Source organism: Alligator mississippiensis, chromosome 6 (genome assembly GCF_030867095.1).
Source record: "Alligator mississippiensis isolate rAllMis1 chromosome 6, rAllMis1, whole genome shotgun sequence".
Classification (NCBI taxonomy): domain Eukaryota; kingdom Metazoa; phylum Chordata; order Crocodylia; family Alligatoridae; genus Alligator; species Alligator mississippiensis.
In genome coordinates, this window is record NC_081829.1 from 95,451,974 (window position 1) to 95,470,018 (window position 18,045).

Here is an 18,045-nt window from a genome sequence, read left to right on the forward strand (position 1 = left end):
ATTCATAAGGTCAGAGGTGCAGGACCTGAGCACAGGTATACCCAAGACCTTCATAAGAGGCAGAGTCAATAGCCATCTTCCTCCTTGCATTTGCAGTCTTTCTGGCATGAACGGCTGCATGAACCAGCATCTGGTCCCTAGGTTAGAAAGTTCAATTTTCATTGAACCTTCAGGGTCTGCCTGTCAGTCTAGTCCTTGTGTGGCTAGAGCATGTGAGTGTCTAGGATATATGCTATATCCCATAAAAATGTGGGCCCCTAGCCATATTTGAGATCATGGAATCATTTCATTGACACCACTATTTGTGGATTGGGCCTGTGGGGAGAAGTTGGGCATCAGGAGTCTAGTGATGTAGTTGCTTCCAGCTTCCGATGGCTGGGTCCAGGGAAGTCAGCAGAGGTCCTAAAACCTCCAAGGATGGAGATCTTATTGTCTTACGTGCTTTGGGAGAGGGAAAGCAAGCCAAGGGGAAGGAGAAAGCTCAGACTTTTTCAGCTTCCCCTTGCAAAGAGGGGACATTAGCATTTTACTGTTTGTCTTTGTAGCCAGCTGTGAACTCTCTCCCCTTTGGCAGATCAGTGGAAGAGGATGTCCAAAGTCCTGAGAAGTGCTGGCCACGCTCTCGTGCCAGTCTCAGAGAACCTCATTGATGTGGTCTGGGTAGATCGCCCTCACCGACCTTGCAAACCTCTGATCACCCTGGGTCTCAGCTACACAGGTCAGTGGGATCAAACCTTGAGGGCTGGATTCTCTTTCAATCCTCTCTTTGTCCTTCCTTTCCCCATTAAAATGACGTGAGAAGTTTGACAGCAGCCCAGAAAAGTCTGATTAAATTAAGGATCTAACAAGACTCCATTTATTCTCTTCCAGGTTTTCTGAAAACCAGAAACAAGTTTTTGGAGTCTGGAGACCATAGAGCTGGGTGCATTAAAAATATGTCTTTGGGAAAAGGGAACACTTAGTTTGAGACCCAGCTGTGTCCATAAAGGAAGGGGAAGGGGAAGGGGAACGGGTCAACAATAGGTTGTTTGGCTCCACTGAAATTCTGGTCGTCTTTTACCATGCATCATGGCTGTTCCCTTCCATTTTTATTCCTACTAATAGAGGAGCTGTAGCACATGAAGTTAAAGAACAAACCTCTCCTCAGACAGCGTCTGTGTTGTGTATTTTGCAGGGGTGGGCTGGAAAGAGAAGATCACAATTCTGCGCCTGAAGATGGCCGAGAGAAAGGTCCCGTGGTTTGTGGTTACAGCCTTGGATGAAGTAGCATGCAAGTATCCCACCTGCCTGGGTTGTTAGCTATCTGTATCAGTCTCTTGTACAACATAACTCTCCCTCACGGCTGGGACAGGAGAGAGGGAGCCAGTGCCAAGAGGCGCAGATTATGCCAGGGGTTTGCGTGTTGCATGTTGATTAATTTGTATCAGATGCAGCTGTGAGACAGGCATAAGTGGTGAGCATTCATTTCCAGGGGCCCAACAGTTTGCTCTCACTCACGGCGATGTAAATTCAGAGGAGTTGGGAGCAGATCTTGGCTCTATGTCTGCAGCAAATCACTACACTTGAAACACAGCCCAGGAGACAAGGGAAAGAGAGGTCGTGTATTAAACCCAGGCAATTTGAGGAAGGAACTGACTGATGAGATATTCTAGCCATAAAATATCCTGTAGTCCTCACCACCTTTCCCTCACTACCTCCGGAACAAGGCAGCTGTTTTAAACTCTTGAAGCCTTTCCAGCTACGTGTGCCATTACTGCAGCAAAGCTGTTGGCGTCTCTTTGTTCACAAGGTGTCACCGGCAGCATGAGTCTCTCAGGCTAGTGCACACGCACGTGCTTTCCACAAGGCTCTTGGTAGCTTTCACATGTGCTGAAACTAGGCCCCAGCTCTCTCTCTTCAGTGTGCAGACTCCTGTAACACGACCCGGTGGGTCCATTGCTAGTCCCCACTTCATAGAATCGCAGACAATGAGGGCTGGAAGGGACCTCAGGAGGTCGCATCTAGCCCAACCCCCTGCTGCAAACAGGACCAGCCCCAACTAGATCATCCCAGCCAAGGCTTTGTCTACCCTGGTCTTAAAAACCTCCAGGGATGGAGAGTCTACCACCTCTTTGGGTAACCTGTTCCAGTGCTTTACTACCCTCCCAGTGAAACAGTTTTCCTAATATCCAACCTAAACTTCCCTTGCTGCAACTTGAGACCGTTGCTTCTTGTTCTGCCATCTGCCACCACTGAGAACAGTCCAGCTCCATCCTCTTTGCAACCCCCCTGCAGGGAGCTGAAGGCTGCTATTAAATCCCCCCTTGGTCTTTTCTTCTCTAGACTAAATAAGCCCAGTTCCTTCAGCCTTTCCTCATACATCATGTGCCTCAGCCCCCAAGCCCTTTTTGTTGTCCTCCATTGGAATCCGTCCAATGTGTCCACATCCTTTCTGTAGTGGGGGCCTAAAACTGGACGCAGGACTCCAGATGTGGGCTCACCAGTGCTGAACGGAGAAGAATCACCTCCCTCCATCTACTGGCAATGTTCCCATTAATGCAGCACAGCCTGCCATTAGCCTTCTTCGCAAGTGCGCATTGCTGGCTCATATTCACCTTATTGTCCACTGCAACCCCCAGGCCCTTTTCTGCAGAGCAGCTGCTTCGCCAGTCGGTGCCCAGCCTGTACCCGTGTATGGGATTGTTCTGTCCTAAGTGCAGGGCTTTGTACTTCTCCTTATTGAACCTCATGAGATTTCTTTTGGTCCAGTCCTCCAATTTGTCTAGGTACCTCTGAACCCTAGCCCTACCCTCCAGCATATCTACTACTCCTCATCTGCAAACTTGGTGAGAGTGCACATGTCTGCCTCTGGGTTAGACTGAGTGCAAGTGGGGACCAAGCACTGACCAAGCACCAGCAGGAGATTCCTCGTGGGTCATGGGATCCTAGTGTACCTAGCACTTTGTTACCCGATTTTGGCCTCTATCCCAAGCCTCAGAGATATGCTGGACTGGTGAGAGTAAGGCCAGAACAGGCCCAAGGAGACTATAATTGCTGCCTAATGAGAAAGCATAATATCTCTGAACCCCAGACTGAGCCTAGAATACATCCTGGTGAAGACGCCTGTGTCTTACTGTTGCCTTGTCAGGACCGTACCTGAGGAAGAGCAACAAGAGATGTCCTCAGCAGTGCTAGCATTGATTGAGCTTTGTGTGCTTCATGCTTCGTGTGTTTGACATGCTGTGTCGTGAGCAGCACGTGCTTGGGAGTACCAATGACCCGGACAAATTTTCAGCTCCATTGTGGAAACAACACGCCTGATGCTGCTGCTGTGGTCACAAGCACAGTCAGTGCAATGCGTATGCATTTCTATAAGTAAGCCCAGGGCTTCCTGTGTTGAAAGGGAAATACATCTGATAGCAGTGAATGCGACCCTAGGGAGCCCTCAATTAGCAGAGAATGGCTTCTCTCCTTCGATATTTGCACTGCTTTCCAGTTAAAGCAGTGACAGATCCCAGCTCTCAGATGGTTACAGCCTCAATACGTGGCAAGGGCTGACCATGAAGAATGGGAGTTGGGAAAGACTAATAGTAGCATGCAGAGAGATCATAGGAGATGTTTATTTTGAGGTGCTGGTCTGGTTCCCTCTTCCCTTCCCGTGTTTGAACCCTCCTTCCTCCCATATATTTAGCTATTTCATTTTGCTGTTTTCAAATCTGGGACAGTTTCTGCAGGTGAGGGGGTGATGCTGAAGAGGACACCAACACCTCTTCACTGTATGGGGACCTTCATTTGGCTTAGCAGGCACATAACTACCCTTTCAGCATAGAGGTCTGTGGGGCTTTGCTTCTTTCGGGTTACCTGTTCTCTCCCAGGGACAGAAGCAATACATTATTTTTGATGCAACTGAAATCACACAGCCCTCAGGGTGCCGTGCCAGCCTAGCATTTAGGGGAGACAAGTGCTGTTCCTTATCCCCTAGTGAACATTTCCAAAAGGGGACTGACCCCTCCAAGTCTGAGGGCTCAGCTTGACTTCTGGAGATGCTGAACACCCAGCTTCTCACCTGTGGCTGAAGATGAACAGCAGTTTTGAAAATCAAAGCCGCCCAGGGTCTGAAATTCAGGGTACCCAAAGCAAGGCCACGTTGGAGTATTAGGGCCTTTGCTTTCTCCTGTACCAAAAATGCTGTCTGCTAGAACTACTGTCTTGGCCAGGTAGGTTCAGCACGGGAGGTTTTCATGGACACTTCATAGCCTGCTTGCCCCTGTGGTATGCCAGATATTTGCAAATTAGTCCCTGTCTTTAGTTGTGGGTATAAGATCTGTTAGCTTGGTAGCTATGGCTCCAGTGCCATCTTGCGGTGAAAGCCCCTTACTTCCAATAAAGCAATAAGGATTGCAGGTACTGGAGCCTGGCTTGAAGCCCTAGTGTGTCACTGTCAGCTTGCATTACAACCTCAATCTGTTTTTTTGTCCTTAATACTGTTGATCTCAAATAGGAAGACAGGGCTATAATTATGGGCTCTCTCTTTCTAGGGCTGTTCAATCTCCGAGGCTCTGATGTTGAATACAATCCAGTGTTTTTTGCTTATGCCATCATAGGAATCAACAGCATCAGGTATTTATGTTTGCCCCTTCCCTATCTCATCTAACTGTTGCCTGAGGATCCAAGCCTGTTTTCTCCCCGAGCCTGGTTCTGGCGTTGCGTGTCTCTTTAAATTGCCTTTGCAATGCCCCTCCCTAGCATTTTTTATCTCATTGCAGCAGGGGAATGGGTGGGTCAGGGAGATTTGATTATGTTCTTGTCTGTGCAGCTGGCTGTGTGATCCAGGGCAAAATGCTTTTGTCTCTTTGTGTTGCACTTTCTTCATCTGTAAAATCAGGACTGTGCAAAGCCCTTTCTGATCTTTGTGGTGTCCAGAGCATTTGCCCCAGATACAGATGCAAGAGAACTTATCCCCCAGGGGCAATTCCAGGAGGTGATTCACCAGAGTCATGTAAAAATCACAGCATCTTTTGCTGCTGTGTCGAGGGGTTTGAGCACTGACCTGCACCCCCAATCCTGTTCCTTGCAACAGGCTGATTCTGGGATTGTTAGGATACATCACACTGCCTGCCAAACGTGCATGGTCTAATGCAGAGGTTGGCAACCTTCAACAAGCCACAGGCCAGAACAACCAGATTCCAGTCCCACGTGGGCTGGTGGCTTCTGCATTTGTGGGGCTTCACCTGTGCCCCCAGATCCATGCAGCTGGGAGCTGTGCCTGTACCAGCACCACTGCCATGTCTCCCTGGCTGCAGCACAGGCATAGCTTCCAGCCCATGGAGAGCTGCACTGGGGCTGGGCATCTACAAATGGCATCTGCACTGCTGCAACTTCTCCCTGATCTCCCCCAACCCTGGCTGCAGTGCGGGCACAGCTGGAAGCTGCCTGTCCCTGGCACTGCTGCTTGCTAGCTAGCCTCATTGTGGGTGCGGGCAAGGACAATGCCTTCCAGCTCAGCAGGCTTCACGAGCTGTATGTTGCTGACCCCTGGTCTAATGCTTAGCACCTGGCCCTGGGGGTTCTGTTCATAGCTGTGCAGTGCAGTGCAGTGCTACAGGGGCGGCCAGCCTGCAGCATGGGCCTCACAAGTGGCTCAGGCAGCCTCTGTGTGTGGCACATGGCAAATTGGGGAAGGGTGCAGGAAGTGGAGCAGCAGATCAGGCACAGAGCACAAGGCAGGGGGCAGAAAGTAGGACAGCAGGTTGGGCTGAGGAAGAGGATCAGAGTAGCTCTTAGGCTGGGTGTGGGGCTAACTTATAGCACACCTGCCAAAAAAGCAGCCCCCCACTGTTGTACTATATGTATGTTTTGAGACTCAATGTCCCCTTGCGAAACAGGGGACATGTACCCCCTGTGGGAGGGTTGAGGCTTTATTTCAGAGTGAGGTGCAAAGTGCTTGGAGGTCAGATGGCCAGAAGTACTACTTTTTATCAGTAAAAGCCTTTTCTCTCCACTAAATGTCACCAGCACAGCAGGATTCCCCTGCAACCCTCCCTTCCCATCTGACCGGCACTCATGTGCTCCCTCCCGATCTTTTCCTGCAGTCTGTTTATCGATGGTGACCGCATGACAGACCCGGCTGTGAGGGAGCATCTGCAGCTCGATTCCACCCTGGAGCCCGAGTTTAAAATCCAGGTGGTGCCGTATGAGTCGATCCTGACGGAGCTGCAGGCCATCTGCGCTGGTCTCTCTCCCAAAGAGAAAGTGTGGCTTACCGACAAAGCCAGCTATGCCCTGACCGAGGCCATTCCCAAGGTTTGTGTGTCCTGGCAAGGGAGGAAGACCCCTCCTTGAAATTCAGTCCTACAGCAAGTGGTTTTAATTAAGGCACCTGCTCTTGGCTTCCCCTCAGCGCCAAGCAAGGGCTGCGGGTCTTGTTTCCTACAGGAGAGCGGCTTTGAAGACGGTGCCAAGCTAACAGAGGGCTGCTTAATGCTGAGTTTGCTGTCACTGGAGCAGGCCTTGCAGCTTGTTAAGCCGATTTATCCGAAGAATTGTCAGATTAAGACAAAATGAGCACGCTGTGGGCGGAGGGGTGGGGTGATCTGGGTGAGGTAAGGTCACCGCACTTGCAGCTTGAGAAGAGTGCACATGCGGACAAGGAATAGGAGCAGCTTTATTCAATGTGCCTTAAAAGTCAGCAGTGGATTGGTTCTCCTTCTGTGTTACAGACTTGTAGTATAGGGGCAAAAAGTACAGGGCCTGACACATTCAACAGGGGCAATATCCGAGTGATGCAGGACTTGTCTCCAAGCAGTGAGGAATTTCACAGAGCAGCTGGCTGCATGAAATAGCTGGTTGCCCTTACAATGGGTGAGCCGGTCTGCTTTCTGACACACTTAAACTCTGAATTGCTTTAATCCTCCCATGTGTAGTAGTGCTTGGACCAATCCCTTCTGGGATTCCTGAAGCCCTTTTTTCATAGGTTCTGTTGTCCCACTATGGAAAATCATAGTCTTCCTTAAACACAACCTGCTTATTGAAGGAAATGGCTGCACCCACAGACAAACAGACTTCCACGTAGCTTGAGTTCCAGCTGTATTTTGGCCCTGTTTACCAGGGACCCCACCTTGTCTCTGGCATGCCACACAGATGCATCTAGTGGAAGATACTGCAAGGTAGCATAGTGCTCTCAAGTGTTATTGCTGGCAGCAAGGACTTTTGGGTTATTTCTAGATTGGGAGCACTGTCAATTAGGATGGCATTGGGAGGGCCAGGTGCAGTTGCAGTGCTCCCAGAGGGGGCAATGGTTGCATCCTCTGTTAGTTCAGTGGACCTGAGTTGACTTTGCCTATGCGTCTTAACCTCTTGACACAAAGAGCTTGGGTCATTAAGGCCCAGACTCTGTTAGGTTGGTAAGTGGTGCCCAGTGGGTGCATTTGGCGTGAATTATTCATTGGACAAAATGGGTAGACAGCAGTGGGGGCACCTTCCCTATGAGGGCAGCGCCCACAACTCTGAGACACAGCCAGGCTCCCTCTCCCCCGCAGCTGTCCTTGCCAACTAGTGGGCTGTCTTCAACAGAAAGAGTGGAGGGTGCTCTGGCCCTGCCAAGCCTTTGTGGCCACCCACTGCCCTGGAGGCAGGAGGGATGGGTTCAGACCCCCTCTAGGCTGAGGAGGGGGGCCTAGAATCTGGGTCTCCCACTTCCTGGGGAAGTGGCTTAACCACTAAGGTGGGATAGGATCACCACAGAGCACAAGTGGCCGGAGTGGATCCCCTCTGAGCCTGCTTGGAAGGACAAGATGAATTGTGAACCTAAAATCTGTGTAACGGGCCCTATGTGTCACAACTAAAGTTGGCCATATGTAGCCTACCTGCCTGCCTAAAAGGGGAGCTGCACTTGTACCTGCATAGGGGCATAGCACTTAGCACTCAAATCCTGTTGACAGGATTGGGCCTGAAACATGCAAAAAGCCCATGGGTTTTTATGAGTTAGGTAGGTTTTACATCATCTGAAAGACTCATCCTCCAAGCAGCAGAGGCTCTTAATGTCTTGCCACCTTGTATGCAACTAGACAGGCTCCAGTTTGTCCAGTTACACATGCTGGTCAGTCTGGCTAGGGGAGCCAGAAAAGGGTGTTGTTTTTCTCTGAGTGACAATGACATTTGAATATATAGAACAGCAATTTCTTTCCTCTTCCCACTGGGGCAGATGGATATACTGAATAGGATCCTGTGCTCTGTGCCTTTCTGCCAGCTCTTAAGGGATATGCACTTTGCCTTATATCGTGTGTAAGCCAGGTAAAAGCTCCCTGTCCCTCTGCCCAGTTAAACATGCCACCCCAGCAGTGTTGGAGACATTGCTTGGTTCCTGTTGCTTCTCAGCTAGGAAATCATTGCCAAGTGCTAACGTGCTCTATGACACAGCTCCCCACAGTAACTAGGTTTGCTTGTTGGGGGAAGAAGGACGAAGGGGCTGGAGCTACAGCTGAGTAAATTGATGCACTTGTGTTGTCTTCACCAAATGCTCAGCCAGCTTGGTTGAATGCAGAGTGCCTGGTCCTCAGCTGATGTGAATTGTCAGAGCCCAGTGGAAGTCAGTAGGGCCATGGCCGTGTATGAAGCCGAGGCTCTGGCTCCTGGGAGGAAATGCTGGTATTTTTATATTTTCATTACATCAGTTTTGTAAGGCTCCAGCTACACCACGGCCCCATGCTAGACATGCTGTATATACATAATGAGCGATAATCCTGGCCTTAAAGAGCCCTAAATAGACAAAGGATAGGAGGGGGCAGAAAGAAGTGAAGTGATTTGCCCAACATCAGACTCAAGGTAGTCTTGCTCCTTGTCCTGTGTTCAGGCCACTGCCTCTGTGCCACTTTATATCAGCTGAGCATATTGCTTAGAGCAGGGATGCTCAATCCTTGGCCCATCAGCCAGGTCTGGCCTGTGGAGCTGTTCTCCAGGCTGCTGGGCTCCCCATCGGTCCAAAATTTGGGGACAGGGCAGAAGTGGCAGTGTTAATTGGTGCCAAATTTCTGGACCTGGGGAACACTGTCTGGTGGACTGGTTATTGTGGGCCTGAGTGCTAGGGTGGGTGTTAGGGTCCCAACTGCACTAGGGATCTGGATTATGGACCAGCTCAGGCCACTCATCTGGCCTCTGGAGCTGAAAGGTTGGGCACCACCAACACAGAGAGCTTTAAAGGCTGCTGATATGCTGCTTGGGATACCATAGGGGTCTTGATCACACTTCATCCAGGCCACATACCAGTGTTCGCAAGAGGCCTGTGTATCCTGTAACAGACCTTGCAAACTGTTCAGCGTAAGTAGACTCTTAACAGAAGAGAATTAGACCCTGACTGTGCAGAGAGGCCAGACCCCAGTTGGAGGTTGATACCAATGGGGAACCGCCTGCAGACTCCTGATCAGACTGGCACAAGCTAGGGCTCCTGGGGAGAGTCTTAACTTAAACTCTGGGTGTAACATCCCTCAGGCCAGCAGAGGAGTGAGCAAACAGAGCTTTGTCATGCTTCCTCCTTCCTGGTCCTACTTGCAACACATCCCTTCATACCATTTCTCTGGGAGTAGCTGGTATAAGAGACAATAGCACCATTTCTGTCAGTTTTCTATGCTAGTTCTGCACCAGGAGAATCCTTCACTGGCCATCTCTGCCTACTCTGTCTGTCATGGTTGTCCCAAGAACAGCACAAGGATTTCAGTATGGTACATGACTGAATTTTAGTTTCTTCTTTGAGTGATGATGAAGACTATCAAGCTTTTTGGGTTGAAGCCATTACTTCCCCGTATACCATGCAGAGCTTAGCCAACTCAACCTAAGACAAAAGCTGTTAGTTGAAGGGTACTGTAGAAGAGTAAATAGTGACTGTTCTAAAATCAAAGATATTGTCAAGATGAGTTAGTTGGTCCAGACTGCCTGTAATTCCTGCCTGTCTGCTCTAGGTTCACCGATACCTCACCCCGTACACACCCATCTGCATGGGGAAAGCTGTGAAGAACGAGGCTGAAACAGCAGGCATGAGAAGAGCACATGTAAGTGATACTGAGATCCTATCTCGCTACGTCCGGCATCCTGCAGACAGCGCTTTGCTTTCAGGCCTGGGGTTGTGTTTCCAGTGGATGCAATTCACTGTGAATTCAAGAGCCACTTAGGATTTGGATGGCCTGCTGGAATATTTTTCTCTTTCCTCACCTTTTGCTAGGTGTCTACCACCATTAGTGCAGGTTTTCTGCTCAGTTACTCGATGCACCCTTAAAGCTGTGGATGGCATGTGTAGTAGTGCTAGTAAGTGCCCTTGTGCTGAATGGGAACTACCTCGTGTTCAACATAGTGCTGTTGGCTGTGAGCCCTTGGGTGGACACCGTATTTGAACAGGTCTTAGTTCAATGGGTCCCTGGTCTCGGTTAGGCCTTTCCCCCATTGGCATTGCATCTGTTACCCCTGTACAGACATGTCCTAATAATGCCATGGAATAGAGAATAAAGAACCAAAAGAATCCCCTCCAAACGATCATATAAAGCCCTCTGACCAAGCCAGTCTCTAGTGTTTAGTCATTTTGGCTGTCATGATTTTTGGGTGGCCAACGTGACACCCTGAACTGGGACTGATCTTTTTGAAAGGGCAGCATTCCCAGCCTGAGAAAAGTCAGACTCAGGTTGGGCCACCAAAATCATCTGTCACTTTTGACATCCTTGGCTCTTCCTTCCTTCTTCGTAAACTTCAAGCATCCGTTTTCTTCAGAAAGGATGTGGACAAATTGGAGAGGGCAACAATAATGATTGGGGGCTGGGGCACATGTCTTGTGAGGAGAGACAGAGGGAACTGGGCTGATTTAGTCTGTGGAAGAGAAGACTGAGGGGGGATTTGATAGCAGCCTTCACCTCCCTGCAGGGGGGCTGCAAAGAGGATGAAGCTGGACTGTTCTCAGAGGGGGCAGATACAGGACAAGGAGCAATGGGCTCAAGTTGCAGCAAGGGAAGTGTAGGTTGGATATTAGGAAAAACGCCTGGTAGGAGTGTGGTAAAGCACTGAAACAAGTTACCCAGAGAAGTTGTGGACTCTCCATCCTCAGAGGTTTTTAAGACCTGGCTAGACAGCCTTGGCTGGGATGATGTAGTTGGGGCTGGTCTTGCTTGGAGCAGGGGGTTGGACTAGACGTGACCTCCTGAGCTCCCTTCCAAGCTTCGTTTTCTATGATTCTGTGGTACTGTTTCTGGGCTTTGAGTCCCCAAGCTCAGAGCCGTTCTGGATGGACATTGAGCATCTGTGCATATTTTATGATTCCCATCTAATTTTTGGCTTATGGCTGTGTCTACACCATGCCAGCTGCTTCCCCAGAATTCGTACATCTGCTGCACACACTGCCAGGGAGCCAGCCTGATCCACAGCCCTCATGGCCATTTCACATTTGCAGACTGCAAATTCAATTAAAGCCTTTAAAGACCTGGTCCATGAAGGTGCCGAGAGGGGTGGAGCTCTCCCAACGCCCAGCTCAAACTAGGCTGTCAGGAGATGTGATACACTAGATGCCTCATGATTAATGTATACATAGACATGTGAATTGGCTACATCATGAAAGTACAGAGTGTTTTTTAGTTCAGATTCCAGATGCAGATATTCTTGGATCAGTCTCTTCTACTGATGACCCATCCCCAGGATGTTGCAGAGACATTGCAAAAACCATAGTCACATAAATGGGAGGAAAGAGCAGACCTAATTAAACATTTAAACCAGCTGTAGCAGGGGGCTGAGACCAAAACCACCTAGGCCTATCTTTGCCAGTGAGTCCCGTGGCCAGTCTTGGGCACACCACTTCATCTCTCTGAGCCTCAGTTTACCCTTTAGAGAGCTCAGGCCCTCTTACAAAAGACACATTGGGAGGTGTTGCTGGCATCAGGCTTGTGCTTGGCAATCCCCAGTGAGCTATAGCTCCTCTGCAAACCTTTATTAACATTTATTTTATTGATCTGGTATGGTACATTTCCAGTGCTGACATTAATCACAGAAGTTAGAGACTGGAAAGACCTCTTAGATCAACTAGCTCATCTCCCTGCCAGTGTACCCACTGTTCATATCTAATTGCCTTGTATAAAAAAGACTGTCTCCATTGAAGCTTTATAAATCTTACATGAACTCAATTACTTTTCTTTTTTTTTTTTTTTTACTTTACCCACTTTAATATAGATTAAAGATGCTGTTGCCCTGTGTGAGCTCTTTAACTGGCTGGAGAAGGAGGTACAGTATTAATCTCTCATTTTTTAACTTAGGGATTTTATTGCATAATAAAATTCTTCATTAGCATAAACTTGCAAGTGGTCATGAATATTCTTTAGAGCACTTAAAACTGTTGTTCTCTGGTAGGTTTTGCGGTTTCTGTTTTTCACCGTTTGATGTTGTGGGTTTGTGTCTGATTTCCAGGCAAGGCTGGAGAAATTTTTCAAACAGGCTGGCTTTTATCCTGCAGACAGGCTGGATAAAAGGCTGGCTTTTATCTGAGGTGGTCAAAAGGCAGAGCCATCTAACCCTTATATAATGTGCAGTGTTACAGGGCCATTTTCAGAAGAGCCCCTGGTGTTCAGTGAGTTCAGTTAGGTGCCTACATCCCATTGACTTAACCTATAAAATCCCCTGGCTACTTACTGGCATCTTTAGGTATTTCAGTACCCTGGTAAGTCTGGCCTCATGTAATGATTCCTGCTTCTTGTTCCTTCCTTTGCTTGCTGTGCAGGCGTGGGAGAAATAGGTTACCTCTGCGGTATATTTTTCCCATCACTGAACTGGCTGTAACATGCATCTCCCCTTTGTTTGACAACATGTTTTGAGGTTGGCGCAAAAAACCATTCGCGCTAAAAATGTAGAATACTGAAAAAAATGAGTTAAATCTTGTTTACATCATTTACATCTACTTTACATCATTTCTGGTGTCATAATATTTGCATTTCAGCTCAAGGCCTGATCCAGCAAACAGCTACTGGTGTGTAAAATGAGATCTTGCTACAAGGGGAGTTTTAGGTTGGATGTTTTAACTTGGAAGGTGGTTAAGCACTGGATCAGATTACCTAGCAAGGTGCTGGAGTGTCTGGCAAGGTTTTATGTGCGTGTTAGACAAACATTTGTCTGGGATGGTTTAAGGAGGGATGACCCTGCCTTGAGCAGGCTGCAGGACTAAATGACCTCTTAAGGTCCCTCCTTGCTTAGTGTTTCTAGGATTCTGTATGTGTAACTTTGCCTTCGATGTTCAGATGTGAGACCGGGTTCTGTAAGGTGTAAATACGAAGCGTCTCTCACCATTTCTTGCATTTTCTTTGCTAGTTGACTTACTAACGTAACCCAAATCTCGTCTGTTAGGTTCCAAAGGGCACTGTGACAGAAATATCTGCTGCAGACAAAGCAGAGGAGTTTCGTAGGTAAGGTAAAACCACCACTCAGGAATTTTTTCTGCCCCCTGGCTCTTTTTTGTCTTTTGCTGCCTTATTTGACTATTTAGAAAACTAACTCCTCCCCAGGTGCATGTTACCTGGTGAGAAACTGCTTTGCAAGGGTGTTTTACTATGGAGCGTAAAGGGGACGGGGCTTTACCATGCACCTGCTGCGCCTCGGTAACTGTGTGTGTGCATGCTCCTACCCTGTGTTATTTGGAAGCTAAATCACCATTGCTTAGCCATCAGTGAAGGAAGGCTGTGGGGAAGAACAAGTCCTGACTACCTGGATCCTACTTGCCACTCTTTGCTGCTGCTGGTTCCTGACTCTTTGCACAGTAGAAGGAAGGCAGTTTGGATTGCGACGGTTGAGCGAGTAGGCAAGGTGGTCTCGTAATTCAAGTCACATGATTGCGTTTAGGGAGTATAAGTCTTGCTTTCCCCATCGGTAGGATGAAGATCACTTTTATTGTATTCAGAGGACAATTACGAGGGAGTGGGATTCTCCAGTCGGCTTAGGCTTCCAACACGACTTTTATGAAGCAAAGCATCTGGGCCATTCGTGTCCATGAGGAGCTTGGATTCTGCATACATGCTTAGATGCCATACTAAAAATGGCTGTGAATAAATGTGTATGAATTAGGCTTGCAATTTTAAGAACCATGAGCTGGAGAGGACGTTGGTGCCCTGGGCTGCGTGGGGATTGAGGTAGTTAGGTACTGCTGAGGACCAACTGAAGATAGAGGGCAGGAACCCAGCTAGTTAGGGGACAAAGACCTAATGTGCTTGAGTCCTGTACCTCTCTAAGGTCACCTCAGTGGAGAAGCTTGTTTTGATGGCTCTACAGGACTAAAGTGTTCTTTAGGTGGAGGGAAACATTTTGGGGCAAGTGGGCTGGAGGGGGAGAAGGAGGTTATGAGGCTTTCTGCGACTGCCGTTATGTAGATGATGCTTGTGACCCCAACTTCCTCTGGCCTTTTGCTCTTGCCTGATGTAACCATGCTGTTTCCTTCCAGCCAACAGAATGACTTTGTGGAGCTGAGCTTTGCTACGATATCGAGCACTGGCCCGAATGGTGCTATCATTCACTACAAGTAAGAGAAAGGCAGCTCATGTGTGTCTTCAGCAAGACAAGGTTCCTTGGGTGAATTTGATATCTTTTATTAGACCAACCCAGATAGTTGGAGAATATTTATTAAGCAAGCTTTTGGGTTCAAAAACCCTTCGTCAGGCTAAGGAAGTTTCAGCAGTTGGTGTGTGCTCTTCCTGGATGCACTTCTTCAGTAAGGGCACTTACAGCATCCTGAATTGCTGCTGCTTGGACTCGCAGCTGAGTATAGACAAGAGGAAGTATTTGGTTCAGCTAAGCAAAAATGTCCCTGTTGATCATCTTTGGGCAAAGTGTCCTTGCCCCTGGACAAAGACCCAGATGCACCAGCTGGGACTGTCCATTGCACCACCATGGAGCCATCTGAGGTGGTAGCTAGTTCAACCCAGACAGTGGGCCATAATCTGCTGTTCGAGCTGGGAGTGGAGGTGAAACTGATAGTTCATTGTAACCCCTGCCATGAAAACAGCCTAAATGTTTAGGCCTTGGCCATGCAAGGTACAGTGAAGATTTTCTTTGTGTCCACCCCTGCATTCACCAAGCTTTGATCTGGAGACTTGTGTTGCTGGATGCAGGAAAGCTCAGCCACTTGCAGCTGCCTGTTGAGGTGACTTGTTTGATGAGGTTATTGCTAGGCATTTTGCAGAGTGCTGGCTCCTGTTGACAGGTGGGGAAGGGGGGTGGGTCGTTCGCCTGTTTGAAGGTGAAGGTGAGGGAGGAAGCTGTGCTGAAATGGGGTCAGGTACACATGCTGAGGATTTAACTGGAAGGAACATACCCATCCTTAAGCCCTTCGTGGAATTTGCTAAGGCTAAATACACTCATCCCTACATCCCCTAGCTCAGTACTCAATGCAAATTCCATCATTTAAACAAGAAAGTGGAGGCAGCAGGTCTAACCTTGCACTTGACATTGCAGTTGAGCAGGGACTGTGGAAAAGAGATGTTATAATGATGGGACAAATAACTTTTCATGTAATCTAACAGGCCAGTTCCTGAGACCAACAGAACCTTGTCCGTGAGTGAGATCTACCTCCTGGATTCTGGAGCTCAGTACAAGTAAGTGGATTCGAGTTGCTGTTACGCTTAATTCGGATACACTCCACAAGAACTGCTGCCCTTTGCTAAGAGTCTGCAGGGCTGGATGCTTCGTAGCTTTGATAAATGTTGCAAAGCTGGACGTGCTGCGACGTGCCGTGCAGTTGTTTCTAAAGGCATTTCTCTACCGTACCCTTGTCCTTCGGAAGGTCTCGATGGCCTCAATGAAGCTTTCGTGAGGAAATGGAGTAATTATCTTTAAAAATAAAAAATGTTTCTAGGTCGCCAGCATGAATGTAGTTCAGGTCAGCCGGCTCTGAACTGGCTGCCTGTTGCCCTCGAGTTAAATGAATTGGGGTCTTGTTGGCACCCTCATTGGAGAGACAAAGGAGTGAATGGCTCATTGTTGTGGTGGCTTACATGTGAATGTGTGAAGGAGGCTTCCCTGGTCAAACCTTGCTGTGTAACGCCTGCCAGCATCCTTGCACACTGAAGAAGTTGTGTTGCTGCATCTCTTTGGGAGCACAGCAGGATGGGAAGTGGGATTCAGAGCTGCAGGCCTCCTTTGCCTGTCTCAGGTCTAGCAGGGATGGAGTCGGCTACTGTCCTTTGCTAGCAGCTGCTTTAGGTGACCTCACTTTCTGTGATATTTCAGCTGTGCTAGCTGGGGCTTTGGGGAGCCAGGTTAAAACTGCCCATTCTCCGCCTTACTTGCTCACTTCTTACCCTCTGCATATGAGGGATGAGAAGCAGTCCTTCAGACCTGCTCTCTCTCTGTACGCTTCAACTGGTGAGGCAGGCTGTCCTGCTCAGCTGGGGAAGGAGGCCTTCCATCGGCAACACATTGGTCCAGTGATAAGAGGAAGCCAACACAGGGAGGTCTGGGAAGAGGACATCTCCATTCTGTGTTGTTATGGGGCTCATGTGTTGTCTGGCTGGTCAGTAGAGTCCTGGGTTTGGGATTCCTTTCCCTAGAGGTAGTTCATGTCTTGGGCATATGGTTGGTGAGAGCTACGTTATCTTTGTGCGTGTTTGACAGCTCTGGTCTGTAGCTTCAGTCTCAGGTTGTTTATTCTGGGACCTGTCACAAGCACTAACTTCATTAAAAATGAAAGAGGGGACATTTTTATCAGTGTAAATAGATTAGAAGCACTTTGTTCAGCAAGGGAGCGGAGCAGACCTGATGGGTCCTCCGAGAGGAACCGTCTCCTTTGAGCTCTGGCTTTTGTTAGCAGCCTTTTCTAAAGGGCTTTGAAAAGGAGCCGTGTGAACGCACTTTGATAAGATTTCGACAATGAGATCTTTCCCTTGGATGGCCTAATTAATGATTCCCTTAGTGTCACAATGAAAAGCAGCCCCTTGAATAAAATATGAGTGGGACATCAGTGGCATTCACCACATATCAGGGCAGAGAGGCTGAGCATGACACTGCCTAGAAGGTAAATCATGCATTCTTTATGCCCACAGTCTGTGTGCATCGTCTCAAGTAGATGCATAGGGACAGATGTTTCAAGCCTAAATGCTCATTTTGGGGCCTCTTGGGTTTATGAGTGCCAAACCAGAGCTGATTGTCAGAGAGCAAGTTCTTGTCACTATCTCAGGGGTTACTTTTAAACATACTGGGTTGTAGTGTCTGGAGGGCAAAGTAGGCACTAATCCCATTGACATTTTTTTTTTGCAGCCATTAGCTGTCATTGGTACATCCTTTTTTTAAGAACACGGTAACTGTTCTAACTTGTCTTTGTACAACTGAACTGTAATTCTTCCTTCCCTTCGGTATGGTGTGAATGTGCTGTGCATGATGTACCCACCCTCAAGTTAGCTGCATTTTAGTGCTACTCTACATGTCTAAGAGCTTTGGTCTCCTTTGGGATCCAAGATGACGTTTGAGTTGTAAACAATATTGTTTCTTATAGCTGTGCTCAAGAAGTCATAGATTTCAAGATAAGGCAGGCTGGAGAATTTCATCCAGTGTTTCCTGCTGTGCTTACATTAATGGGAAATGACCAGCATTATTAGAAGGGTAAAAATGGATTCTTTCCATTCTGATCTTCCTGGTTCCTCTCTTTTACATTGCGTGACTTTGCTCCTGTTTGGAAGAGACGGCACGACGGATGTGACTAGGACAATGCATTTTGGCACCCCATCAGCGTATGAAAAGGTAATCGGACGTCTCGTGCTTTGCCATTGGGACCATAGTACTAGAAATAGTGGAGCAATCATTGCTTTTGAATGGACGGTTTAAAGAAAACTGTAAAAATTAGAACTAGAAAACCACTTCAGTCCTGTGGAATCAGAGCGACGTGCTGTATGCCAGCTGGTGGCCCTGAGAGTGATTCGAAAGGAAGCTGGGAGTATTTAGACTTCCAAAATTTACCCTCCATAAATTATAGAACAGCATATTTGCCATCTCAAAATCAAACTTCCCCCACCCTGGCCCCTGAGAAGGCCCTGTTTGGTGGAAGCATGTTACTTAACTGACTCCACTGAC

At 48.2% G+C, this 18,045-nt stretch overlaps 1 protein-coding gene across 2 annotated transcripts in view; it reads left to right on the forward strand.

Annotated features, from left to right (window-relative positions):
* Positions 1 to 18,045, forward strand: part of XPNPEP1 (X-prolyl aminopeptidase 1) — a 39,206-nt gene that overhangs the window by 13,186 nt on the left and 7,975 nt on the right. For both annotated transcript variants that reach the window (XM_059730190.1, XM_019485982.2), the window contains exons 7-16: positions 575 to 718; positions 1,175 to 1,270; positions 4,518 to 4,599; positions 6,072 to 6,282; positions 9,933 to 10,022; positions 12,175 to 12,225; positions 13,339 to 13,397; positions 14,426 to 14,503; positions 15,504 to 15,575; positions 17,655 to 17,715. In XM_059730190.1, coding sequence (XP_059586173.1) covers positions 575 to 718; positions 1,175 to 1,270; positions 4,518 to 4,599; positions 6,072 to 6,282; positions 9,933 to 10,022; positions 12,175 to 12,225; positions 13,339 to 13,397; positions 14,426 to 14,503; positions 15,504 to 15,575; positions 17,655 to 17,715 — 944 coding nt within the window. The remainder of the gene's footprint in view (positions 1 to 574; positions 719 to 1,174; positions 1,271 to 4,517; positions 4,600 to 6,071; positions 6,283 to 9,932; positions 10,023 to 12,174; positions 12,226 to 13,338; positions 13,398 to 14,425; positions 14,504 to 15,503; positions 15,576 to 17,654; positions 17,716 to 18,045) is intronic.